The 27,481-nt window shown below is 48.6% G+C and overlaps 1 protein-coding gene across 6 annotated transcripts in view; it reads left to right on the top strand.

The window, feature by feature from the left end:
- CDK5RAP2 (CDK5 regulatory subunit associated protein 2) overlaps nucleotides 1–27,481 on the top strand; it is a gene marked incomplete at its 5' end in the record, with an annotated part of 184,507 nt that overhangs the window by 95,108 nt on the left and 61,918 nt on the right. For 2 of the 6 annotated variants that reach the window (XM_079706153.1, XM_079706157.1), the window contains 6 exons: nucleotides 4,537–4,667; nucleotides 6,179–6,288; nucleotides 8,427–8,555; nucleotides 15,956–16,051; nucleotides 17,868–18,055; nucleotides 26,419–26,851. In XM_079706153.1, coding sequence (XP_079562279.1) covers nucleotides 4,537–4,667; nucleotides 6,179–6,288; nucleotides 8,427–8,555; nucleotides 15,956–16,051; nucleotides 17,868–18,055; nucleotides 26,419–26,851 — 1,087 coding nt within the window. The remainder of the gene's footprint in view (nucleotides 1–4,536; nucleotides 4,668–6,178; nucleotides 6,289–8,426; nucleotides 8,556–15,955; nucleotides 16,052–17,867; nucleotides 18,056–26,418; nucleotides 26,852–27,481) is intronic. The other 4 variants (XM_079706154.1, XM_079706155.1, XM_079706156.1 and 1 more) reach the window with 4 other exon arrangements.

The following is a 27,481-nucleotide window of genomic DNA, read 5'->3' on the forward strand; positions in this document are numbered from 1 at the left end:
ACTGGGATGATTACAGGTGGAAGGATATGATGTCTGGGGTTCATTTCCACACTGCACAGCAGTGCAGGGAGCGGGCGGGGACACCGATGGAACAAGATTGGCCACGGCTCCCTGGTTGTTGGGACAGGGGTGTGGGTAGGTGTCGGGGGCGGGGCGGGGATCATTATACTGACATGTCTTCATGTGCTAATGTCTAAAATTTCCCATAATAACAAGTTAAGAAAACCCACCCCTCACTGCTGCTTCTCTTCTGCCTTTCACTCCAGCCCTAACGGGGTCCTCACTGTTCCGGGGCCGGGTGTCTCCTGCCTCTGCCTTCAGCAGCTGTCTGCACCCTGCTCTGCATCCCCCTTCATCCTTGAGGATTTGCCTCAGGGGTTCCCCTTGTCAGGAGGCCCGCTCTGTTCTTCTGCCCTCACAGCTGCCCTGTGTTACTTGGCTGGTATGGCCTGTGACTCAGCCTGGACGGTGAGCACCCTCAGGGCAGGGGTTCTGTCTTGCCGTCTGCATTTCCCAGTGCCTGTCACGGGGGCTGGTATGGAGTAGGCACTCGGGAGATGTTCAGTGGATGAACCCCCTCCCAACTCTTCTAAGTTATGAGTTTTCAGGATTTTTAATTTGAAGCGAGTTTAAGGAACATGAAAACATGCTGATGAAAGTCTCTGAAAGGGAGCTTTTTCAAGAAGCCTCAGCCGCTCGTCATTTCACTTGGGGGAGGGGTTGAGTAGCGCCGGGAACCTCAGAGGGGGAATGGGCACAGCGGGTGTAATTGTGTGGCTACTCGGATGGGAGCCAGTTCTGCTCTGGGCACTGAGAGGCCCTGGGGTGGATGTGGCCGCTGTCAGGCTTCCTCAGCGTCACAGATGGCGGCTCTGAGTTTCATAGGCTCTTCCTTAGTGAATAACAAGGTACATGGGACCAAGGTGGGTCAGGGCTGTGACTAATAAGGATGCTTAAAAGGTTTCCTGTTCACCTTCAGAGTCAAAATACATTCAGCAGCTCTGAGCTCTTGGGTAAGTCACTTTTCACCCTGAGCCTCAGGATATGTATTTGTGCAATTGAGATTGGCCTGCCTATAGACCTACCTGTTTACCTACCTCCCTACCTACCTTCCAGGGTTGTTTGGAACGAGATGATAATGTGTAAAGTCCTAATTCTGCCTGGCACGTAGTAAGCGCTCAATAAATGGTAACGTTTGTTAAGACTAACCGCAGTGTGAAAAGCCTCCATGTGCCTCAGTATGCCACTGTACATAAACTCAGCTTGCAGGGGGTTTTGAGTCTTCAGACCTTGCCATAGCAAGAGGGCAGAATTGTGGGCTAAGGCCGGTGGAGCCCCCTGGGGTAACTCCAGCATTGCGCACTCTCTGGAAACTGGCAGTGAAAGCTGGATGACTCTGGAGATGTAGGACGTACTTGTAACTAAAGGTGGAAAGGGGGAGCGGGGAGAGAGGAACTGACCAAGGGCAGCTGTGTGCCTGGTCCTTTCCCTTTACGATTTATTCCTCACAGTGACACTTCAACCCCATATCACAGAAGTGGAAATCTGCTCTTGGAGATGTTAAGGGTATTTCCCAGGCTCCTACACTTAGGAATTCTCAGAGCTCAGATCTCGTGGCTCCTGAGCCCAGGCCCTTACTGAGACAGCTCTCATCTGGAGGACTAGGACAGTTTATACTTTGCCTATAACTCAGGCTTTCTCAACCTCAGCACTATTGGGATTTGGGGCTAGATAACTTTTTGTCCTTTTTTTTGAGGGGCTGTCTTGTGCATTGTAGGATGTTTAGCGACGTCTCTGGCTTTTGCCACTACATGGCAGTAGCACCCTCCCTGCACCAGTTGTGACAACGAACAATGTCTCCAGAATTGCCACATGTGCCCTGGGGGGTTTAAATCATCTCCAGATGAAAATCACGCCTGTAACTCAGGAGTAGCAGAAAGCTTGGCATATAAATCTCTGCTGTATGGGAGTCAGAATACGTGGAAGGAAGGAGGTGATGTTTGTTGAGCACCTCGTGTGTGTCAGGCACTGTGCTAAGCTTTTTCCGTTATAACATCTCATTTAATCCTCAAAACACTCTTGAAGGAAAGGCACTGTCCCCACTTTACGGATGAGGCTAGCAGGACTCGGGCAGTTTAGCTGACCGCCAAGGTCATGGAGCTCGTGAGTGGTGGCACTGTGGGGGCGTGTGTCCTCCGGCTCCTCCCCGACTCTACTCCAGAAAGAGGAAGGCTCAGGACTGTCCTTTCTTTCTGAGTGAAGCTCCTTTTGTTCCACCGACTCCTCACACCTTGCAGAGATCGTGGAGTTGGGGAAACAGAAATGACAGACACAGGAGCAGCAGCTGTGTACTTTTCACCCTGTCAGAAGATGGAAGAGGGAGTGAAGCAGTCAGCTTTCCCCAGCCCTCACTGCAGGAGCTTCACTAAAACAATCTCCTTTTCTCCCCCCTGGTTAAACGTGTCTGTGGCATGACCGTATCCAAGTGAGTGCTGTGCTGTGACACCTCTGTACGGTTTCCATCAGCCTTACAAATTGATCATTATGATTGTCTTGAAATGGAACTAGGTACAGGTTGCTGGGGGTGGGGGCCTTCCCTTGCAAGGAGGCTGCTTCACAGTGAACCATCTTCAAAGCAGCAAGCATAGAAGATTAGACATAATGGTTTATTTTCCTTCCAATAGATGTTGATTTATGTGTGCAGTTCGATGGATGGAGCTGGAAGAAATCGCTGGAGGATAAGTGGGGCTTGAGTCTGTGGCACACATATTTTAGAGCGATGGCTCCTAACCATTTTGGGGCTGTGGACCCCTCTCGAACAATCTGATGAAAACTCATGGACCCTCTCCCTAAAACAAATCCACATTTTCATACACCTTTTCTGACAGTTTCAAAGTGTTGATGGACCCTTTCAGGGAAAAATAGGTCAGACGCTGGACAGAGTGACATATTTCTTGGGATTTAAAAAAGGAGGCTTTCTGATATGTTAAGGTGTTTTGGTAGTCTCAAAAAATGCTCACAGACTTTGACCCAGTAATTGCACTGCTGGGAATCCATCTTAAGAAGCTAACCCTGAGTGTGAAACAAGGCTTTAGGCGCAGAGATTTTCATTGAAACAATACTTACGTTACTCAGGTGTCTGCTGGAGCCTCTGTTCCTCTGAGAGGACCGGTTCAGACCCCTGCCACGGGCACATCCATAGGAGTCCGGAGCCCTGCTTGAGGAACTGCACTGCCTAGTTTAGTAGGCACTAGCCATGTGACTACATACATATAAATTAAAAAATTAAGCATTCAGTTCCTCAGCATGTAGCCGCATTTCAGATGTTCAGTAGGCACGTTCGGCTAGTGGGTACCGTATTCAGCAGCGCCGATACAGAACATTTGCATCATTGGAGGAAGGTCTGTGGGACAGTCCTCCCCCCGTCAATGCAGGTTCTGGGAGGTGTGCTTTTTCATGGCCTCCTCTGAGTTCTGGGTTGCTGGTTTCGTGCAGGCTCTCTGTGCAGGTCTGTACCATATTACGCGGACCCAGACGTGATACTTGACATCACCACCCCTCCAATAAAAAGCCATTCTTGGGCTTCCCTGGTGGCGCAGTGGTTGAGAGTCCGCCTGCCGATGCAGGGGACACGGGTTCGTGCCCCGGTCTGGGAAGATCCCACATACTGCAGAGCAGCTAGGCCCGTGAGCCGTGGCCGCTGAGCCTGCGTGTCTGGAGCCTGTGCTCCGCAATGGGAGAGGCCACAACAGTGAGAGGCCCGTATACCACAAAAAAAAAAAAAAAAAAAAAAAAAAAAAGCCATTCTACTCCGCATTTGTGAGTGGCCAACCCATTACTGTAGACGTCTTCTGACCCCTAAATTGGTCCTTCTCTTCCTTCTATTATTGACTCTCAGTCTTCTCCTTTTCTTTTTTCTTGTCCCTCCTGCCCCTCACCTTTACCTCCAGTGCCACCTCTTTTAGGGGTGGCATGGCCGACGTTCTCCTTGTCGCCTTCTCTTCTGTGGAGAGCCTTCCTTCCATACCAAAGCCCACGCAAGGCGTTATTCCAGAGAAACATTCTGGGGAATTAAATTACTTCCACCTAGCTACATCTGTAGCAAAAACTTGGAAATGACCCAAATGTCCACTAATAGGGGATGAGTTAAATGGTGGGACATTCACCCGATTTAATGTTATATAGTCATTAAAAATGACGTTTGCAAATTATTTCTGAAAATGTAGGGAAATATTTAAATGAGACATGCACAACTTAGTATTATATGTCCAGAAGTATTTCAACCTTATAGAAATACTCAGGGAAAAAGATTGGGAGGAAATAGTCTGCCATGTGTTTTTTGGTAGTCGGGTTATGGTAACTTTTGCTTTTTTTAAAAATACGTTTCTATTTTAAATGTTCTATAAACATGTATTTACTTTTATAACCAGAAAAAACCCCACAAATGACATAAAAATCAAAGGAAGGCTTGCTGGGCTTTGCATCTTAAAGCACAAGTAGGTCTGTTTTAAAATTCTGGTGTCTTGTTTTACCAAGTGTCAGCAACCTGCAGGCTGAGTTGAACAGCATCTATGCCCTGCGGAAGCGGCTGGAGCGGGATGTGCTCTCCTATCAGAACCTGCAGAAGGCCCTGGAGGAGCAGATCAGTGAAATCCGGCGGCGGGAAGGTACATGCTGTCTTGTATGTATTTCCCTTTGGTTTTCCCACTTGGAGGGCCTTGGCTGAACTTTAAGAGAGTCCTAAGACTGTAGTAGGAGACGAGGCACCCCAGGGATGTCATCTGGGAAGGCTTTTTTGCAGTGATGGTGTTACTGTCGCTCTCCTAGTCTGTACCTGGCTGGCTTCGGCTTGCCGAGTCGAAGGGCCCAGCAGGTAGTGTTAATTCCTCAGGGGGCCTGCTGCGGGACTGCTTCCTCACTGCCTCTGCTGTGTCCTGCATTGTTTGACTCTTTTAACTCCAGATAACCTTGGGGCCTTGCCATCCGCTTTCTCTGGTCAATGGCCCTCGTCACCCTAAACATCTGGGCTCTGCCTACCACGGCACCCACTGCAGAGAGCCCCACTGCACAGACACGTACAGGTGAAACTGCTGTTTCCTGCTGAAGCATTGCGTTTCACACTGTCATGACCGCAAGTGGATTCAGCTAGGGAGGGTCCTGTGGTACGTGCACTGCTGTGCTCATGACAGCTGTATTTGGCTCCCCACTTTGCTAGAATCTGAGCCCCATGGTGTCTGGGTTGGTGTCTTGCTTTCCTTATCTCTAGCTTTCCTTTCCTTTCTCTTCCTTATTACTGATTATAATTCCTGCTTACAATCAGTAATAGCAGTGGTAGGTTTGACATTTCCTGAGCGCCTGCTGTGTACCAGGCACAGCTGCAGGCACTTAACTTCTCACCTCTGTTCCTGACCATTGTCCCACTGGATCGAGTACGCGTTGATGTCGCATTACAGGTGAAGAAACCGAGGTGGCAGTGGGGGTTGATCTACCCAGATTGGAGGCAGGCCATCTTCCTTCGAAGTCTAGCTCTTTCCTCTATACGAGGCGCATCAGCTCTTACCCACATGTGTTGAGTGAGATCATGCTCCACTTAGTGAATAGCGTGACCCTTCTCTGCGCCTTTGCTCCCTGTGAGAGTGGGACCTTTGCTGCAGAGAAGGCCGACCCTTCCATGGGTGACCCAAGAGTCTCTCACCGTAGATCTCATAGGCGGTTTCTGTACTCGGTGTGCTCGCTCCCATGGCGGGCTCTGGGGCCAGTAAAAAACACATCAGGCACTTTTGAGCTCTACCCTTGAGGCTCACATCTAATTTTCCTGTATTTTCACTTAAACAGAATCACTCCCTCATTTCAGTTGAAAATCACCATTTGCTTGTGCCACTCAGAATGGTCTCCAGGTACAGCACTGGACATGCAAATTATAATTCAGAGTTGGCCACAGTGAAAGCCTACAGCCCACGATGAAACCATACATTGAGATACCAGCCTGTAGAGAAAGAAGAAAATTACTTTTGCTCCAAAGGTGGTGCATTAAACTCCCTATGTGTGCTTATCTCCCTTTCCCCTGCTACCCAATTCAAAGTGCCTTAGATGGATTGCATGGGGAATTGTCTGGGAAGGATCTACTTCTGATGTTCTTTTTCTCCTCCTCCCCATTATTTTTTTTCTTTTGGTGCAGAAGAACCATTTTCATTTTATAGTGATCAAACATCTTATCTGAGTATTTGCCTTGAAGAGCACAATCGGTTTCAAGTGGAACATTTTTCTCAAGAAGAGCTTAAGGAAAAGGTATTGACCTATTAACTTTCAGTGCTTTGTTGGTTATTTGTTGTCTCTTGGGTTCCTGATCAGAGGTGTGAGATTTTGAAAGCCCTTCTCCCCGCCTCTCCTCCCTCTCTCCCTGCCTGTCTTTTTTCCCCTTGATGTACGTTCCCTGGAGTCCCTACCCCGTGTCTGATGCACGCCTTCTGAGGCTTGAGGACCCCACCCAGGCTCCGTCTCCCCTGGGAAATGCTCTCTATACCCCCTAGAATTAGCCACCTTTCCCTCGGGTCATTTTCCTCTCTTCCTGTACCTGACTGCATTGATGTCCTTCTCATACTGATCTATAATTATCTGGTTATTCTTCTGTATCCCCACTAGGCTGTGAACATCTTAAAGCGAGTGAGTGTATCTTATTTATTTCTGATTTCCCAGTGCCTGGCACACATAGTGGGAGGTAATTGATGCTCTTTGAAAGAATAAAGGTTCAGGTTTGATCAGTAAATCTTTTCTAAAACTGGAAAGATTTTTCAATCTGTTGATCATTGGTGTGGTTAGAGTGGCTTAGTATTTCAAGGTTCTAAGGGCCATTGATAAGAATAGGAAGTGTGAGCTCAGAGGACACTGTGATTTATTATAAAATTACGATCTATGTGTGACAGGTTCAGTTTCTGTCTGGGAATAACTCACATGCCGGTAGAGTAGACAGACATGTGAAGCAGCAGTGGCAGTGTAGAGTGCAAGGGTGGCTGTAATAGGCAGAGGTGCGAGGTTTAGGGCTAGCCGAGAAGGAGAGGTTAGCTGTCGGGGGTTGGGAGGTACTCACTGGATCCGAGGAAACTTCTCAATAGAAGTGAGACCTGAAGTGGTTTTGGAGGTTGAATAGGAGTTTATCTAGTTGGAAGGCTTTTTCAGCAGAGAGAGAGAGAGGAAAAACAGCAGGTGTAAGATGCAGAAGAAATAAGAAGGAGAACTATAAAAATGTTGGTGTTTTGGGAGGAGTGGAACAAGAAGCATTGAGGCATCTGTTAGTGTTTCGAAGATGAAGAAAACAGAGATGGTAACAGCCACTGCTTATACCTACTGTGGTTGTGTTAAGGGCAGGAGCTAGTTCCCTTTGTCGGCACTTAGTGAATGTTTGTAGAATCAGAATGTTTTCTTCTTCCCTCTATGATATAGCCTCCTTGAGGTTGGGTCTGATTTGTGTTCATGTTTTGGTGCAGTGGACACCTGCTGTGTGTGGTCAGGGTGGGATTTCCCACTTTCTTTGAGGGGCTAACGATGACCCCCTTAAGAAGGGTTTGGAAAATCACTAGCCATTGTGATTTGAAGCTTGCAGGGAATGAAGGTGGTGTCTGCTCAGATGCTTTTTATGTACCTGGCCTCGCAAGACCTGTGCCTTAAGGAGGAGCACTGGACCGGGAGTCCAGGCCCGGCTCTGCCTCTGTGCGGGCAGCTGCCCCTGCCCACATGACCGGGCACTTTGGCTGTTGTTATATGTCACTTAATTCTCCAGGCACCCCAACTCTGGGACCTTGGGCAGTGAACTTGTTTGTGTCTCGGGCTTCTTGTTGTAAAACAGGGACAGTCATACTGCTGTCCACCTCCTCGGGATTTTTGTAAGGAATGATTGACTAAAGCTTTTGGGAGTATTTTAGCAGCCGTGAATTGCTTTATAATTGAGGGCTGTTGTTATTATGGACAGTGCTAGAGAGGTGTAGAAAGAGGAAGGCGGATGCTGTAAAATAAGCCTCTGACAAACCTCAGAAGTTTCAGTCTTGGGGGATTTTCCTCCAGAGGGTCCCAAGTACAAGACAGAGGTCATATTTGCTGTCATGGACAGAGTACTTAGACCGTGCCGAGGGCTGTAGTGTGCTGTGACTATGATCACGTTTAGTTCTCACGGGAACCCATTCCACAGATGTAGAAATGGAGACTTAGACCAGGCAGCTTGCCCAGGATCTCTTTGCCTTGAAGTCTGGTGCTGGGGTTAGAATACAGAAATGCTGGTGTTTTTCTCACTGTACCCAGGGTAGCCTGAAGCCTGGAATCAGGCCACCTGACTCTCCGTGACTGTGATGCAGGACGTCTTCTCCGTAGCCGTGGCCCTGGGAGCCAGCAGTGTGCCCGTGGGTAGTCAGTCCTCTCCTGCTCTTATCTCCCAGGTCGGTGACCTTATCCAGCTGGTGAAGGAGCTGTACGCGGACAACCAGCACCTGAAGAAAACTATTTTTGATCTCTCCTGCATGGGTTTCCCGGGAGAGGACAGGCCTGAGTCAGTAGATCAGATGGAGGTAAGAAACAATATTCTCATCCTCGCGTGCTAATTACAAAGAGTAACACCCCCCCACACACACGTCTCCAGTCTGCATCTCTTCTGGGGAGGTCTCTGTTGAAACTCCCTTTGCTGTGGACGGGGTTTGAGGGCCCTTTTAGGTCAGCAGGTCTGTCGGAGCATTCCGCAAGTTTGGGTCGTATCTGCGTGGACACACTCGATGTTCTGTGATGCTTTGGACTCCAAGTCCGGCCCTGGGATCTGGGCTGTAGATGCCACATCTGGATGATTGGTCTGGTCTCAGGGGCCTGGAGAATTGCCACATCACCCATATAACTTGGGTAGTATAGATGCAGCATTAATGAACCCATTACCATGGAAAAACAAACGAGAAAACATACTTTTCATTTACTTTTTGTATTAACCCTCTAAATGCATCTTCTCACTCCCACGGCATCTGGCTTCTGGATTTGACCAGACGTGTGCAGTTTATTCCCACGCATACCCAGGAACCCCTGCACTCTGCTGTGTACCGACGACCCGACAGGGAGTAAAGAGTCGGTGTCCCGTGAGCCCACAAATTCAGCTTCCTGACCATGGGAGTTTTCCACTGGTGGCATTTGAAAGTCTAGAAGGGCCACGGAAGGTGAAATCTGGTGTCTGCACTAAAGAGCGTGTGGTTCCTGGGCTTCTATACTCACTGAGGGTGTGGGCCCGTTCCGTGAGCCCACCCCAGGGAAAGCGGAAGGAGCCACTTCACCCTGTGACTCTGGCTCTCTGCTCATCTTTGTGGTGTGTTGGCTCCGATTTTCTCTGTTCTCCACCCGACTGCACAGTAGGGGGCCCTGATGTGTGACAGCGAGGAGGAGCTGGCCATTTCCTCCCTCTGGCCCCTGCCTGGCCTGACGCTCCCCCAGGAAGCGCCTTGCTCCATGCCTGTGTTACGCTAGTCAGTTTCAGAAGACTGGAACAGTTCTCATCATGAAATGCACTAGGGCCTTTTGTACTTGGATCCCCCAGAAGCTTCCTGGTTGGGGTTGTCTTGAACTCAACCTGGCATCGTGCCAGGTAAATGGAGGTCTCATTGCCACACCCTTTCTGGGGAAAGATTTGTCAGCCTTAAGCTGTCTCCTCCCACCTTCAAGGTGGGAAGCGCTCAAAGGTGTTCATGCTGGGCTCTGGCCATCTGCTCCCTTGGAGAGAGGGAATGTTATTGAGCTTAGTCTCCAGATAATTTTGAAAAGCAAGAATATCTGCAGTCCATTTAGGGAGAAACAAGTCTCTTGGTTTGTTTTTTCCAACGGTGGCATTTTTAATAAGCAGCCCATTCGTCACCTGCTTCATTTGAGTGTCAGATGGCGAGTGTTTGTTCATTTGCCCTTTGAAAGAAATCTGTTAAATGTCCTATTATGTCCTTTGGAGAACTGAGGGATTTTCCTCTTGCCACTCTGAGATCTTAATAGCAGCCGATTCAGATTGGAGTCATTCGTCAGGTTGCACATCAACTTGATGTTCCCTGTGAATAGCCGTGTCCTTTGCAGCACAGGCCCCGTCTGCCCCGGCACGCGACGGGAAGATCCGCACGGGCAGGATGGTGCTCCCACGCTAATCCTGAGCTGCGGGAGGAGAGGTTGTTAGGGGTGAGGGTGGGATGGCAGCACGGAGAGGCTGCTGTTCCCTGGGAGTGTGTGTGGCTCTCCTTGGATGAGCAACGAGGCAGAGACAAATGGGAAATGCCTCTGTGGTCCACAGCCTTTCCTGGGCAGCAGGGCTTGTGGAGTAGGGGCTGGCACTGCTCCAGTGCTCTGGGAGCCTACAAATCAGAAAAGGGAAAAAAAAAAGACAGCAAATATATTCTGTATTTTTAAAATTCAGTAGTTTTTCCTCCAATATTTAATTAACCCGCAGCATTGCCTAAAACGTGGAAAATAAAGAAATGACCCCTAATCCTGTCACATGAAAACACAGTTAATTAACATCCTGGAATCTTTCCTCCTCTATCTGTGTATTTGAACGTGTGCGTGCCCGCGCACAGTACATACACAGTCCTGTTTTCCTGTTTCTTTCCAGTGGCTGCTGTATTATAACCTCTTACGCCATCTTAGGGATGCTAGCTGCGTCACTGTTGTCGGACATGTAGATATTTCCCGTGATGCACTATTTTAGATTACCTGATGAGTGTCTTTGGACACAAATCATTTTCTGGGTGTAGGCTTTTTTTCCTTAGACCGTGTTCCCAGATGAGTAATGATTAGGTCAAAGGTACAGACACAGATAGATATGTATATAAAATAGGCACGTGATTTATTTTCGTAGTACACCCCCCTGCCTCTGCAACTTTTAATTCGACAAAGGCTATAAAGAGTAGGAGGCCCTTGATTCATTTTGGCAGCTGTGTCTTTAAAACGGTGGCCCTGGGCTGGATTCCCTCCTGCTGGGCACACAGCGCTTATTCCCTGCATGCGGGCACGTCACTGAAAAACCAGCCAAACCAACAAAAGGCCAAGAACAGGCATCCTTTTATTTTAAAGTACATCAAGAAAAAAAAGAAAAAATCTGTAATGAGGTTGCCCCTATTTCCTTGTATTTATTTACTGGTTATAGTTTATGTATTACAGAACGGTGTGGTTGAGAATTGCCGTTCAGGAGTGATTTGAGCGGACTGTAGTCGGGGGGGTGGTGGTGAGCATTGTAAGCCATGAGCTGTGTGACGTGCAGTTGTCACCCCTGGGGGGTGGGATTCGTGGGCGAGCGCTCAGAAATGGTTAGTCGCTGTCATTATTTACTTATGTTGTCATTTTTAGGGGATGGTTAGAAAACTGATTTTTTTTTTTTTTTTTTTGCATGGAGAGGAAACATGGATTGAGGGGCATGATTTAATTGAACTCAGATATATGTAGGGCTGTCCTTTTGAATAAGAAATAGACCTTGTGTGACTCAGAGGACAGAAGTGGTACTCAGAAGTAGAAGGTGCTTGTTACCATCTGTTATTAGCAACAGAATAAAATTTGGTTTGTCAGGGGGCTTCCCTGGTGGTGCAGTGGTTGAGAGTCCGCCTGCCGATGCAGGGGACACGGGTTCATGCCCCGGTCTGGGAAGATCCCACATGCCGCGGAGTGTCTGGGCCCATGAGCCATGGCTGCTGAGCCTGCGCATCCGGAGCCTGTGCTCTGCAACGGGAGAGGCCACAACAGTGAGAGGCCGGCGTACCGCAAAAAAAAAAAAAAAATTGGTTTGTCAGAAGCAGATTGAATTTCATTGAAAGGAGGAAGTTTCTAACATTTTGACTTCATAAGTTATTATGAGTTGTGCCCGATTTATAAAGCCCTTGGCACCGTGCCTGGCATGTAGTAGGCACTCAATATGTAAAACACAGCTATTTTAATTTTACTTTTTTAGTAAATTAGCGGCAGAGTTGGAACTAAACCCTTTTCTGACTCTATTCAGTGTTGTTTTAGCAACACCATAGGGCAGTGCTTCTAAAGTTTACCGTGCGTGTGAATTTCCTGGGGACCTTGTTAACGTGAAGATTCTGGCTCAGTGAGCCTGGCACGGGGCCCGGGAGTCTGCATTTCTCACAAGCTTCCGTTGCTCCAAAGACTACACTTGGAGTAGCAAGACCGGGGTAATCCTGAAAACCTGTTGGTTCCAGCTGTCCTTTTGAAAAAAGTCTTGATTCATTTGTTTGTCCTTTTAGCAGTGTTGTCTTGAGCACCGGGCCCTGGTGTTAAAACTGAACACAGACACGGTCCCTGCCCCGTGGAGTCCGTGAGGCAGAGAAGCGGAGCTTGGCGAGGGCCTGGAGGAGCGCACGTGGGCGTGGAGATGGGCCCGGCCTCCTCTTCTGAGGTCAAGGGAATTTCCTCCTGGAGGAAGCAGGGGGCCTGCAAAGGTCAAGAAAGAGTAGCTCAAGAGGCAGGGGGAGAACCAGGCCAGTGCAGTTGTTAGGGAGCGATGCTTAGGGGGGGCGTGCTTACAGTGTCACGTACTCTGAGGAAACGAGAAAAACGGCTGGGAAATCGTTCGTGACCTGGGCAGTTTCCGCAGAGTGAGGGGGACCGAGGCCACGTGGTGGGGGATGGAGGAGTGATGAAGGTGGGGAAATGAAGGAAGAGCCGGTGGGCGCTTGGCGGTATGGGGCACTTCTCCAGGTGGTGGTGGGCCCTAAACAGAGCCCACCTGCAGTGACGCTTCGGTCTCTCTGGGATGTTGCCTTTGAAAACTGATAAGTCACACGTGGCATGTGGGACATTTCTCTGTGTCCGCAGCATTGAATTTCTTGATCATTGCTGGAAACTGACTTTTAATTTTAACCACGTCAGCAGAGGTAAAGAGAAATGAAAGAGAATTTTTATTTCAGTCTGTTGAGTCACGGTGTGGTTGTGGTTCTGGAAATGAAGAATAGCTTGAATGCTTTTGCTGCTTCAACTGGAATGACATGGGTTAACAGTACTCTGCTTGGCTAAACTTCAGGGAGACCCTTCTCTGATGCACGGGGTTGGGGAGGAGCACCTCGCTGCCTCTTCCCTGATCCCAGGAGGGTTGGTTCCATCTCCTGCATTAGAAGGTCTTGGGGAGCTTTCATGAGCAGTTTCTGGAGAGCGTTGGCAGCAAAAGCCACATTGCAGAAGGTGAGGATGGAGAGTTCTTTCAAGAAGCTTGGAGAGAGGCAGGCAGCACTCAGTGGCCAGAGCTGCTGATGAACCAGGAAGGAAAAACATAGTTACTTTGCTTTTTTCCAGATGAGAGTGGCTTTTCCCCAGCATTTATTTATTTATCTATCTATCTATCTATCTATCTATTTATTTATTTACATCTTTATTGGAGTATAATTGCTTTACAGTGGTGTGTTAGTTTCTGCTTTATAACAAAGTGAATCAGTTATACATAAACATATGTTCCCATATCTCTTCCCTCTTGCGTCTCCCTCCCTCCCTCCCACTCTCCCTATCCCACCCCTCCAGGCCGTCACAAAGCACCGAGCTGATCTCCCGGTGCTATGCGGCTGCTTCCCACTAGCTATCTACCTTACGTTTGGTAGTCCATGCCTCCCAGCATTTTATTATGAAAAAATTCTAGCAAAGTGAAAAGAACTTCACGGTAGACACCCATATACTCACCCCTTAGATTCTACTATTAACCGTTCCCACCAGCCATCATATCTTTTTGATAAATTTTAGTATAAATCACAAACATCAATATGCTTCCCCCTAAATACTTCAACATGTGTATCTTTTCCTTCAATATGTGTTTATAGTTATTTTTTCTTTTAAGTTTAAATTTACACACGATGAAATATAGAAGTCGTAAGTCTTTGTTTGCTAAGTTTTACAAACGTATGTACCTGTGTCACCCAAACTTCTATCACGATCCCTCGTGTCCCTTCTAGTCGATTCCCACTCGCCCCCGCTCCAGCCGCTCTTCTCATTTTCTTCCACCATTAGTTTTGCCTGTACTAAACTTTCATAGAAACGGAGTCATAAAGCATCTTCTCTTCTGTGTGAAGCTGCCTTCACTCGGCGTGTTTTTGAGATTCATCCATGTTGTTACGTGAATCAGTAATTTGTTCCTTTTTATTGCTAAGTAGTATTCCATTGTATAGATATATTCTAATTTCTTTGTTCATTCTGCTATTGATGTACATTTGGATTGTTTCAGGTTTTGGTTATTATGATAAAAGCTGATGTGACCATGCATATACAAATCTTTATGTGGACATACGTTTTCATTTCTCTTGATGAATACCTAGGAGGGGAATTCCTGGATTATAGGGTTATTAGCTTTATAAGAAATTGCCAGTACTTCTTCTAAAGTACTTTAACATTTTATACTCCCGCCAACAAATTTGATTGTCCTAGTTGGTAACTTGAGCATGTTTTAATAATGAGGGAAGAAACCAACAGAGGGAGAGAAGTTCCTCATCCATATTTAGAAACTTTTATGCCTTAGGAAATACACTTACACATGTTTAGCCTATTGAATGCTTGATAGTGTAGTAAGATTTGTAGACTCATCAGTCCTCTTTGATCCTGATTAGGATGGTTGGGTTGAATGTATTCTGATCCTGGGAAGTTTTCTATAAAAGACTTCGTGAAGTCAGTTTGCTTTGTTTTGTTTTTCTTCTTCCAAAAAAGGGTTTCTTTTGGAAGGAAGATCAGAAAAGTTTAACTTGGGCTAGGAAAATTATGGGGTGATTGACTAAATGTGGGAATTCATGAAATCACGGTATGGAGATAGAACCTTAGATATGTCATATGTACAACATGCCCAGCAGGCGGCTGGGACTCAGCTCATGTTTTAACGCTTTGGTGCAGTGGTCACTACTTCATTGGTGAGATGAGGTTTGGTACAGTTTTTGAAACAGCGTTGGCTACCTTCCCTCTCACTTTTTATTTGGTTAATCCGGGTGTCTCATGCCTAGAATTTTCCCTCTTCCAGAGAGCTGAGATCTGGCCCTTTTGTTTGTTGGTTTGTTTGTTTGTTTGTTTGTTTTTGTGGTACGCGGGCCTCTTACTGTTGTGGCCTCTCCCGTTGCGGAGCACAGGCTCCGGACGCGCAGGCTCCGCCGCCATGGCTCACGGGCCCAGCCGCTCCGCGGCACGTGGGATCTTCCCGGACCGGGGCACGAACCCGTGTCCCCTGCATCGGCAGGCGGACTCTCAACCACTGCGCCACCAGGGAAGCCCTGGCCCTTTTGAGAACACTGAATTGTCTGTTCTGTAGAATGCAAACTGCAGAAGCTTTGGGGTTTACACTTCTTTAGAGCATTAGAGATTTACTCAGTCTTTAGAAATAACTCTCCTTCATTTTCAAAAGCATAAAGTTACTGTCAAGGAAGCTTGATACTCATTAGAGATGAGGACTTTTTTGTCAGCAAAATGGCAGTGCGGCTGAGACTGCCCATCTCAGATGTGTGACAGTCCAAAAAGAGGTTTATCCCCTGTGCTAAATAGAAGGGATGCATAAATTGGGCACACCATAAATTTCATTTACTGCTTTCTCGCTATTTGATAGTTTCAATTCCATCAATAGCTGTTTTCCAAAATCTTGTTACTTTTGTATAATCTGAAGGTGAATTCAGCAATGGCAGGGATGGGAGCAGCACACCGGCCAGCACAGTCAATTTCCAGCAGCTCAGGAAGGCCATGCGAGGGCAGGGGGAAATGGCTTTACTTATTTCTTGGGGAATTTGTCCTTAAATTATGCCTGATCCCAGGCAGCTGTGTGTGATTTGCCAGAACTAGCAGCTCTGACTTTGGCTAATTTTTATTTCATGGCTTTGGCATTTGTCTCTGCCTCTTTTTTTGGTTTGTTTTTTGTTCTGCATCTTTTAAAAAAGACATCACCGACTTCTTCATACATATTCATGCTGCACTCATTTTTGGGTTGCATTTTCACACCATTCCATGCTCCATGTAGCTTCTGGCTAGCAAGGAGGACGAGGACTCGAGCAGAAGTGGAGAGGATGACAAGAATAATCTGCTGAGTGGCGAGTGTCTGGATCAGAGGAGCAAGGTAGGAACATCTGCCCCCTCTGTGCCCAAGCCCGCCTCCAGCCTGGAACGAGTCCGACGGGTTTTCTGTTCCTTCCATCTGTGTGGAGTGCCTGCCGTGTGCCAGCGGGGAGCAAAGAGAGGAGGTCTGTTCCTTTCTGGGAGTTACAGACGTGGTGGTAGAGCCAGTCATGAACCAGGAAAACAAACATATAGTTGCACATAAAAACGAGGCTGTTACAGGAGCGTCGCAGGCATTGGACACTGGACCTGGGCAGCTCTTTAGAGCTCTGACCCAACGCATTCATTTTACGCGTTGGAAACTGAGGCCTAGGAGGGGAGATGGTTTATCTGGGGCTCCGAGTAAGGCAGTGACAGAGTTGGGACCAGAGCCCTTGTCTCTGGACTGCTGTGAACTCCCAGGTCATCTGTGTGCAGTGTAAGGAACCACTGATAGAGCCAGACTTTCCTCCTCTGGGTCCGTCTGCAATGTCCCAACCTGAAACCCAGCTTAGTGTCATCTGGGCGTTGTTGAGAATTTCACTCCAGGCACACTGAGGTGAACATTTGGAGCAAATATTCTCCAGGGTTGAAAGAACCGTAAAGACTGGGATGTGGTGGGAGACAGGAGGCTGCAGGTTGGGCGTTTGTGGCCTTCAGGGTGTTCAGGTTCGTGGAATCTTGAGTGAGAGATCATTCTCATGCGCGTTTTGGAGCGCAAAGCAGTTAAAAGTGGGGGCTCCGGAATCAGGTCTGATTTTGAGTCTTGGTCACGATCTTTGTGACCTTGGGTTAACCCTTGCTTAACCCCCGAGTCCGAGTTTCCCCATCAGTGAAGATAATAACACCACTCCCTGTGATATTTAAATAGAAGGTATGTACTAAGTGCTCAGTAAATGGTAGCAATTGCTCTTTTTATTATTATATTCTAGACTTTTCCTTCCGTGGAGGTTGCTTATTTAGGTGGATTTAATAACTAGATTGGTGGCAAACAAGACCCTATAAATGACAGCTCATCTGTGTGGGTCTTGTCTTCCGTTTAAAAATCTTCATCATTTTACACATGTGGAGAGAGGGGTGTGATGGCCAGTGTGTATATCACCAGCAGTAATGAAGTCAAGAGGAGTTATTTATAGACTGGTAGAAGAAATTTACAGCTTTGGAAAGCGGGAGAAAGAATGCTAATTGCAGCACCTCAAGACATGCCCAGCACAGGCTTTAACTACATGTTTCCTTGGTACCACTCCTCTGGGACCCTCAGTGACCCAAGAAGGTGGATCTGTAAAGAACACGTCTCCATGGGAATTAGGAACTCTCCACCGTCCTGATGAGACAAATCAAAGTCACAGTAATTAGGATGTGTCTGTAAAGAGGTTGGCTTTCTGATATATAATGAGGAGAATACACTGCAAGAAGCATATAATAAATGTCCAAAGCATTGTTAATGGCAGTTAACAATGTTCCGGACCCTTCTTAGAAAGAATTTACAGGAAGTAGGCCGTGGGCTGAGGGAACAGAGCTGTAGCGGGTAAGACACTGCGCCAGGAACTTAAGTGGGCCAGCCATCTCATTTTGTTCTCGTAGCCGCCATGGGAAGTGGCGTTACTGTGCCTAGTTACGGATGAGGAAACTGAGGGTGAGAGGAAGTGACGTAAACATCTCCGTGCCGTCAGATGAGCGTGTGTGGACCGCGTGCACCCTCCCTCTCCCCTCTCATTTTCTCTCGGGTTTACTTGCCCTCACTCATCACTGTTTGTCTCCATCCTTTCTCTCTTTTCCACATAACCCCCTTCCCCTCCTTTGTAGTCCATTATCTGACCACATACTTTGATTTGCAGATTATGGAGGTCAATTCCAAAGGGGGCTGCAAAAATGGATATTTAAGGCACACAGATTCCAATATCTTAGACTCCGACGGAGCCCACAAATCCGGCTGCCCCGGAGACCAGAGTCTGGAAGAAGGCGAACTCCTGAGCCTGCTTGCCCCGCTCTTCAGCGAGAAGGCCATATGGTTACTGGAATCCAGGTAGACATGGGGCCCAGGCACTGCAGTTGTCTCTGGTTTGAGGGGAGAACAAACTCATTTTGCTAAATGGATTTAGATGTTGGTGCTGTGTAATTTACCTGGGAGAGCTCCCGAAATGGCTTGGAAGGAATCTTGCCAGTCATGCAATTAAGTAATTAGGCTGCCTGCCTTGGCTGCGAGGGGACCGCATTCAGCAAAGCCGCATGCAAGACCAGCATAAAGAGGAGAGAGAAAGCTTCCTTCACAATTGTTCCTGGGAGCCCGGAAAGGGCTGCCTGGCTGTCAGCGCGAGGAATCAGCCCTCCCGAAATCCCTTCCACTTTCTACAACAGCTTAAAAAACTGCCATTGTACTTGTGACTCTGCTGTTTTTTGTTGAGCTTGAACTACAATTCCCTTCTCATTATATCTGCCGAGAGTCTTTCCTATGTGAGGAAACACTACAGGTTGTTTTCCTTTAAACAAAAAAGGAGAAATATTCAGTACATTTGTATTTTTAAAGTTAGTCCTTTAGGAGCAGATTTCCCTTCTTTCCAGGCCACTGTAGCAGCTGCTCTGGGCTTTGGAGCCAGAAGGAGCTGTGCTTGCTTTCCTCTCTCAGTGCCTCTGTTTCTCTGACCACTTCTTGGGGTTGCTGTGAGGAGTGGAAAAAATGCTGTTCAAGGAGAATGGCTGGCATGTGGCATGTGTTCAGTGAAACCTTTCGTTCTCCTCCAGCACAGACAGAGAAAGGGAGCTGGTACCACCACCCAGGACGGCTAGCAGGAGCCTAGTAGTTCTCATGTCCTTGGTGGGTTCAGCCTTGTGGACGTTTTTTCAGCTGAAAAAGGATGGTAGTGTTCTGTGAGCTCCGGGAGGCTACCCTCCCCAGCCCCTGACATCTGCTTAACATTTTTCTAGCATGAGTCCTCATGCTAGGGGGACACGCCCAGTGGCTGTTCTGGTATATTATCACAGGGAGTTGGGTGACCATAATGACACTTGAGAAATGGAGGATTTCCTCAGCATCAGGGGCTCCTGTGTTAAGAGTTAAAAGATGCACCTCGCTCTCTCTGAGGACCACCTAGGAATGCACTTGGGTGATGTGACCTGGGAGAAAGTACAATGGACTGTGGTGGGAGTGCAGGGAATTGGGGCCCACGTGCTCCCTCCTGGCAGGGAGGAGCTTTTCAGCCCCAAATCATTGTTGTCATGCCAGCACGTGGCCTCAGAGCTTCTAGTCTTTCAGTAGAAGCCCAGAATTTGTATGCTCAATCTCCTGATTTTTGAAAATGTAAACTTCATTACAGTTTTAAAGAAAGCGCTTTACGGGCTGACACTCTGCAGGCAAGCTTGGGACATCAGCCATTCAGTTACCTGTTCCCTTGTAGGTGTCTGTTCCATCGGCTTCCAGGCCATCGTGGGCCAGTTCTAGTGTTAGAAAAGGCTTTCTTAAATGCTGGCCGGGATCTGCTGCTCTGATCCTGCTCTCTGTGCAGCTGCCTTTCATGGTGCACCGCTGAGCCCCAGGACGGCAGGGTCACGGCTCCGAGGGCCCTCCTGAAGGCCCAGCTGTGGTCTTTTAAAAAGACCGCTTGGGTAACTAGGATTCTCATTGGCCAAGGAAACACTAATTTTCTGCCCAGAAAGTCTCTCCAGGAGTTCGGTGTTTTGATCCCCCGAAAAAGCAGGGTATTAGAGTCAGACAGACCTGTGCTCCAGTCCAGCTGTACCGTCTAGACCTTGTGACTTATCTCCCCATCTTGGTTTCCTCACCTGTAAAGTGGGGGGTGATGATACTTATCGACCCTGTAGGGATCTTGTGAGGATGAAATGAAATAATGTGTGTACATATGGATCCAGGTTGGTATTAAGTGGGGCTTTGGTGATATTACTGCTTAAAATGTGCCTGGCCAGTTACTCCTACCCTTTCCCGTTACCCTCAGGTAAGGTTCATACCATATGCAAGATACGTCGGCCAGCCCGTGATTCAGGCCTCTGTGTTCATCACTGAGCCCACGTCTGATACCCTGGTGTGGAGTGCGACAGGCTTAGGCCCGAGACTCAGGCCTCTGAGCTCTTCCACCCTCTAGCCGTCCACCCTGGGGCCTAACAGGCTAGCAGAGTAGCTGGGCCCCAGGAGTAAATCTGATTCAACTTACCCATCCACTGGCATGGAATAAGGAAGCACCGTAGCCTCATTAGCTGTCTTGCACTTGACCAAGCCGAGCACTCGTTCACCGGGGCTGGAGTGAAGGGTCAGCTCGTGGAGGACGGGCTGGCCGGCCCTGCTCTCCCGTGGTCTTCACCGTGTGTTTGGTTCCCAACCCTCTCTTCATGTGCTTCTGGTTTGTTTGCCCCATTCCCTAGAGGACATGGTTTAGGATTTATTACCTAAGTGTTTCAGTCTTTGTAGCTAAACTTAGGTGTGACATTTGAAAAACTCTAAAAGGGGAGCCCTTGGGGATTTTTTTTTTTTTCAAGGCTAGTATTACATTCTTGAGCCATACCTAGTAGATGCAGAGAAACTAACTCTCCTAAAAACCTGGGTCTGCTCTTCTGGGCATGGTGAAGGGACAGGTAAGGGACCACCAGAGCGTGGAGCTGGCGAGGCGTCTGAAGAAGTTAGCAGAGAAAGAGCCAAGGAGACTTGGGTGTGCGGGCTGCAGGGGAGAGGACGCGGCTGGTGCTTGCAGGCAGATCCTGTGTTACAGAGGGACTGGGTCTGTGGGCTTCAGACAGAAACCCGGGGTCCTCCTTTTTTTTTTTTTTTGTGGTACGTGGGCCTCTCACTGTTGTGGCCTCTCCCGCTGCGGAACACAGGCTCCAGATGCACAGGCTCAGTGGCCATGGCTCACGGGCCCAGCCGCTCCGCAGCATGTGGGATCTTCCCGGGCCGGGGCACGAACCCGTGTCCCCTGAATCGGCAGGCGGACTCTCAACCACTGCGCCACCAGGGAAGCCCCCCGGGTCCTCCTTGATCCTCCCCTTCCCTTCACCTCCCAAACCCAAGTCCTGACCCTCCACCACCCACATGCGCTTCTCCCATCCCTGTCTCCTCCTCTCCACTCCTCGCTTCCGTCGCACTTCTCCGGCATCCCCGCAGTTGCCTCCTAACTAGTCCCCTGCAGCCGTCCGTCCCCCTTCCAGTCTGTTTTCCATGCTGTATCCAGAGCGGTTACTTAAAATGCAGTGAAGTCACTCCTCTACTTAAGACCCCTCGGAGACGCTCCACTTTTCTTGGGACCAGAGTTCTTAGCACAGCCTGCCGGGCCCCGTGTGATCTGGCGACCCCCTCCTTTGGCTCTGTTCACACTGTCCCCGGCTTGCTTTCTGTGCTCTGGCCCTGGAACACAGTCCTTCCAGTCCCTGGAACGAGACCCCTTTCATCTCGTTTCAGAACCTGGGCACATGCTGGTCCCTCCGGATGGGCACTCGCGGCTGCTTCCTCCGCGCTCCCCTCCCCTGAGCAGGGCAAGGTCGTCAGCTGGGGCGGGGAGAAGAGAAGCTGCCGGGCGGTGCTGAGCGCTCATTTTGAAATGAGTGATGATCAGTACAAAGTGTGACCCGTCCCGAGAACGCATGTAGCACGAGTAGCTGACCAAGCCCAGGTCTGAAGGCAGGGTTGGATGGGACAGGTGAGGGGTTACCTAGGCCTCTTCATCTCAGGCCAAGTGCTTCCATACCCTTTGCTTCACTTATCAAGGTCAACGCCAGTTTGCAAGTTGTGAATCCAGTGGCCAGTGTCTGCTTTCCTGCAGCGGTGGCCACGCTCCCCAGCCTCTGTTCACAGCTCCCCTCTCTATTTTCCTCTCCCTCCCTGGCCTCTCCTCCTCAGCCTCCTGTGCTGGCTCCTCTTCCTCTGCCGGATGCTGGACGCTGGACGTTGGAGTGTCCCGGAGCTCCGTTCTAGCTCCCTTTCCCTCTCTGTACCTCCTTTACTCCACGGCTGCAGAGTATGCTGTGTGACTTCCAAATTCATACCCACGGCCCAGACTCCCCCCTTCAGATCACACGGTCAGCTGCCTACTTGCTGTCTCCACCTGTGTGTCTGACAGGCGCTTTCAACTCTAATCGGTTTATTTTCTTTTATTTAAAAAATTTTTTAATTTAAAAAAATGTATTGATTTATTTATTTTTCGCTGCGTTGGGTCTTCGTTGCTGTGTGTGGGCTTCCTCTAGTTGGGCTACTCTTCTTCGTGGTGTGCGGGCTTCTCATTGCGGTGGCTTCTCTTGTTGTGGAGCACGGGCTCTAGGCACGCGGGCTCAGTAGTTGTGGTTCGTGGGCTCTAGAGCGCAGGCTCAGTAGTTATGGTGCAGGGGCTTAGTTGCTCTGCGGCATGTGGGATCTTCCCGGACCAGGGATCAAACCCGTGTCCCCTGCATTGGCAGGCGGATTCTTAACCACTGCGCCACCAGGGAAGTCCCTCTAATTGGTTTAAAACCCACCCCCCTGTTCTAATGTGCTTCTCTGCTGTTCTTCCACGAGTCACTTAATAGCACTGCTGTGGCCGAAGGTGTGGCTTCCACAGTCCTCATAACTATCAGTAAGTCCTGTTGTTCCACCTGGAAAATGTATCCCTAATCCACCCACTCACGTCTCTACGGCTTCCCTCTTAGTCCAGCTTAGTCCAAACTGTCACATCTCATGCCTGGACTCCAAAAGCACAGCCTTCTAAATTGTCTCCCTGCTTCCGTTTTTGCCCCTCTGTAGCCATTCTCTACAGCGGAGCCAGAGCCAGCTTTCAAAAACTTAGATGAGCTTATGTTCCTTCTGTGCTTAAAGCTTTCCGATGGCTTTCCGTTACCTTTAGAGTAAGATCAGAGCTCCTTGGCCTGGCCTCTGCCTGTTTCTGTGTCTTTATCAGCTACCTCTCTTGTTCACACTCACCTTTCTGTTCCTCAATCCTCCAAGCTTGTTCTCACCTCAGGGCCTTTGCAGTTGCAGTTCCCGCTACCTGGCACGCTCTTTTCCCGGGATGTGGTGGTGTCTCAGCTCTGTAGAGAGGCCTTTCCTGACCACTTGGTCTAACAAGAATCCCTGCTTCTACATGTTGTCTCAGGACTGCTGCCCTCCTCCCCTCCTTCTCGTCCCTCCTTCCTTGTATTTCTCCTTGCCTTGCACTGTCTTATTTAGTTACCCGTGTCTGTATGGATGTCTGTCTCCTCAATGAAACGTCAGCGCCATCATTCTTTTTCACCATGCATTTCCACCGCCTTACGTGACACATGGGAGAGGCTCAATGAATATTTGAATGACTGTGCGGACAATTAGAAGCTCAGCATCATAACAGAAGGTTTAAGTTTAGAAAACTAGAAAGAATGCAGTGCCTCTTTGGAGTCAGAAAGGTCTGCATCTGCAGTCTTTGCTCTGCCACTTTGCTGGGAGATCTTGAATCTTCACGAGCCTGTTTTCTTCATCTGTGAAACGGGGTTAGTAACAGCCCCCATCTCAGTCTTACTGTGAGGACTAAAGCTATTTAGTGTATTTAAGGGATCTGGCACACCGTTAAGTGCTTAGTAAATGTCAGTTCCTTTCCCCTTATGCCTTCTATGTGGCAAAGCTGCTCAGGGTATATAAACAACGTTTGGGCCTCTGACAGGACCCTCGGACTGAACCATTAAAACGGTCCTGATTATGGCGATAGCTTAATGAATCTGCTGTTCAGGTTTCTAGCAGAGTAACACTTGAAATGTTAGCAGCTCTGCCACTTCAGTATATTATGATGGCCTCTTTCACCACCTTTTACTACCCATTTGTAAGTCTTCTTTCCTGGATTTTATTGTGTGTTGTTTGGTAGTGAGTAATGGTCCTCCTTTGGCTAGCTCACTAGCAACTGTTATTATTTTCAATCTATATTAAGGGAAGGAGAGGGAAGGAAAATTTAGTTTAACATGCTTGAAATACCAGAAATATTTTTTGAAGTCTGGGTTTACTAAATTTTAAGATGGTTTGTGTAGTCTAGATGATTCCATATTAGAAGTGAAAAATGTACCACACGTTTTAATTTTGTTTTTCATACTTCTAGTTTTTACCCTGTTTCAGTGTGCTGTAGCTGTTTAAGTTGAATTAAATTGATTCTGCCCCAGAGCTGGATGTTAGGAATCCAGATAAGAGTTAAGGCTTCATCCCTGCCCTTAGAGGGCTCAGTGGGGAGACAACATGAGGGTACCTGTCACTTCCAGTGATAACAAAGATACAGAGGACGGGGAGGCCAAGGTATGTTAAGGCAGTCAGTCGTTCCGGTCTCTGACAAGGTTTTTTGAAATAATGCAGGCAAGAGAAACTGCAGAGAGAAGGGTCTCCTTTATTTTTTAGATGATTGACATATACTTATTTTAAGTCTTCTTCAGATTGCTTTATTATTTTTATTTCCTTGAGTGTGAACTCTCTCATCTGTCAGATTGCTGTCTTTCATGATAGTGAATTTTGTTTGCAACAGTGGTTTCTGTCAGCAGCCCTGCTCTGCCCGCCACCCTTGCTCCTCCCCGTGCGGTGGTTTTGAAGTTGCCTTGACTTGTCTCTCTAGGTCTTACTTTAGGGGCGTGAAATTTGCCTGGGTCTTCTTCCAACCATGGGAGTTAAATTTCTGCTTTCTGCGGATGCCCTCTTTATCATGGCAATGGGTCTCCTCCTCTGTTTCTGACCTTTGGATACATCTTACTTGATTCTGAGTCCTGTAGTGCACCTTGACCATTTTTTGGTCTTGTCTGTTTTGCTGTCCTTTATGTATGTTTAGAGCAGATGGTAGGGGCTCTTGAGTGTACTCTCACCACCGTCCTGACGGGCAATCTCTCCATTCATTCTCTACACATGGCACGTGTGTGGCCATGCACGCCGTCACACAGAGCCTCCCAGTGGCTCTCCTTTTCTTAACATGGCTGAGGTCTCCCTGCCTCATCTTCCAGGCTCACCTCCCTGCTCTCCACAGTGTGTCTTGACTCCGTTCATATTGTTTTCCATGCTTAGAAGGTTCCATTTCCCTTCCCCCAGCTAACCTCTCATCAACCCTAGAGGCCCTTTTTTGGCATTCTTCCTGCCACCCCCAGTCTGGACACCCTGGGATGCTTGCCTGTAAGCTTCCCAGACTTCCACAGTGCCTGCATTTCTCTTTTTAGCCTGTGGAGTAGTGATTTGTTTACACATCTGCCTCTAACACCAGGCCCTGCAGGCACTTCTGCAGCCCCAGCGCCCATTATAGTGTCTGGCCCAAGAAACACACTCACAAGGGATTCTTCTGGAACTGCTCCAGAGTCTTCTACATATTGGCTTAGTTTGAGTTCCTGGGAAAGCAGAGCCTGAGGTAACCACTTGGGTACAAGTGGTTTATTTGGGATGTGACTCCAGGCAGAAGGAAGGAGGGAGGAGGGAGACTAAGGTAGGGATGGAGGCAAAGCCAGGAAGGCTGCGTTATGATCTGGTTGCTGCTGTGGGCAGCTGGGCCTCTGCCCTGCCAGCCACCCTCTGAGGGATGGTGTAGACCCTGCGTCAGCGCTGGCCCTCTGAAGGATGGGAGACTGGAACATTCACCCAACAGCTCTCTTCCTCCACTGGTTAGGGTTTCCCCTGGAGCCATACATGGGTCTGCACTTGCCCGCTGCCCTGCTGGCCGGCTCAGAGAGCTCTGGGAAAGGGCCCAAGGCAGCAGAGAGATGCAGTAGGCGCTGGCGGAGGGACTGTCTGTTTATAAGAGCTGTCAACGCAGCTGCAGCTGAAATCCCAGGGAGGCCCAGGCCGTGTGGCAAGGGGTGTGAGAAGCGTCTGCTACCCATATACGCTCTCATTTAATCCTCTCAGCGTCCTGTGGAGGAAGACCCATCTTGCTTTCCAAGAATCACAGAGTTAGAATCTGAAGCCATTTTGTCTGATTTCAAAGCCACTGATCTTTTTATCCAGAGCAGTTCCCAGCATCCCTTCATTCGATACCTTTTCTGAGCACCGACTGTGCACCATGTGGCTCGTGGATCTGCCAGGTTGGCTAGATTCATCCAAAGCCATACTTGCCCCTGAATGTAAGGATGGGCCCAGGGGGGTGGGTGGACCTTGCAACTGTCACGCGTACCTTATGCCTCTGTTTGCTCTTCCGAAGCCCAGCCTGCATCCAGGTAGCTGTGTACCCCCCTCACTTGCTGTGCACCTGCGTCAAATCAGTTCTCTCCTTCTCCTCCATGAAGGAGACACGTGGTACCTACCTGGTGTGGTTGTTCTGAGGTGACCTGGATAACAGAGTTGGCGTGGGTCCTGGCATGTGGCAGGTGCTCACTGTGTTTAAATTCAACAGAATCTGGGCCAGAATCGATGGGGAAAACTTAGGAAAGTGGGTCGGTGACAAGGCCATAGCAGAAAGCTGAGTCCTCCCACTTCCTTCCCTTTTGGAAAAACAGGCCGGACCTTCTGAAGGTGCTCCGAGAACTGCTTCTGGAACAGACATGCTTGAGAGAGCAGGAAGCTTCGGGAGAACACCTTGACGGGAAAACGGAGAAGACACTTAGGCAGATGGCCGTTCAGCTAAGAGGTGAACTCGGACATTTCATCCAAGCCAACTTGTCTTCCAAGCCACGTGATGAACTCAAGTGGCCTCCGGGAGCCCAGCTAGCAAAGGTGGCGGAGGCATCCAAGGTGGAACAGAAAGATGCCTCCGTGCAGACCATGGCTGTGGAGGGTGACACGGTCAGATTCAGACACGAGGGCACGAGAGAGCCTTGGGAAGAGAAACCAACAGACGCCGTATTCAGCGCCGAGCATCAGCCGGAGAACTTGTGCAGGATGCCAGGGCGGCAGGCCGCTGCTCCCTCCTTCCCCAGGGGGACCGAAAAGGTAAGTTTTTCCACATATTACTTACTTAGTTACTTATTAAATATAGACAAAAAACTTAAAAATCACCTCCGATCCCACTACTTTTAAAAAATTTCTATAAAGTCTGGTGTCTCTCTCTGCCTGTACTTATCTTGGCCTCTACCTAGAGGTGTGTGTCCATCCTGATCTTCCCCAAAGTCTTACCAACATTTCCTCCCTCCCTCTCTCCTCCCCATCCCAGCCCTCTCTTATTTATCTATAACTCATGATATCTGTGTGTTTTCATTATAAAAGCAGAGTCATGTGTGTACATCTGTCTGTAGCTTACTGTTCCATGTTATGCATCAGGAACATCTTTCCTTGTAATGGCTGCTAAGATTCCACTGTGGGGAATGTACCAAAGTTTACATAATTTTCCCCTGTTGATGGACCTTTACTTTTGCCAGTTGCAGTAAAACTGGAATGACCTGACTTTAGGGGTAGGGACGAGAACCTAGGTTTTATTTTGTACGGACTTTGTGTCTTAGAGGTACCGTTCTGTGGGCTTTGTCTCCATTCTCTTATCCTTACAACACCCGTCAAAGATGAGGAAGCAGGTCCCGAGTGCCCATGGTCAGCCAGCTGTGAGGGGCCTGACTGCACAGCCGTGCC

This window comes from Hyperoodon ampullatus (assembly GCF_949752795.1).
Source record: "Hyperoodon ampullatus genome assembly, chromosome: 6".
Lineage (NCBI taxonomy): Eukaryota > Metazoa > Chordata > Mammalia > Artiodactyla > Ziphiidae > Hyperoodon > Hyperoodon ampullatus.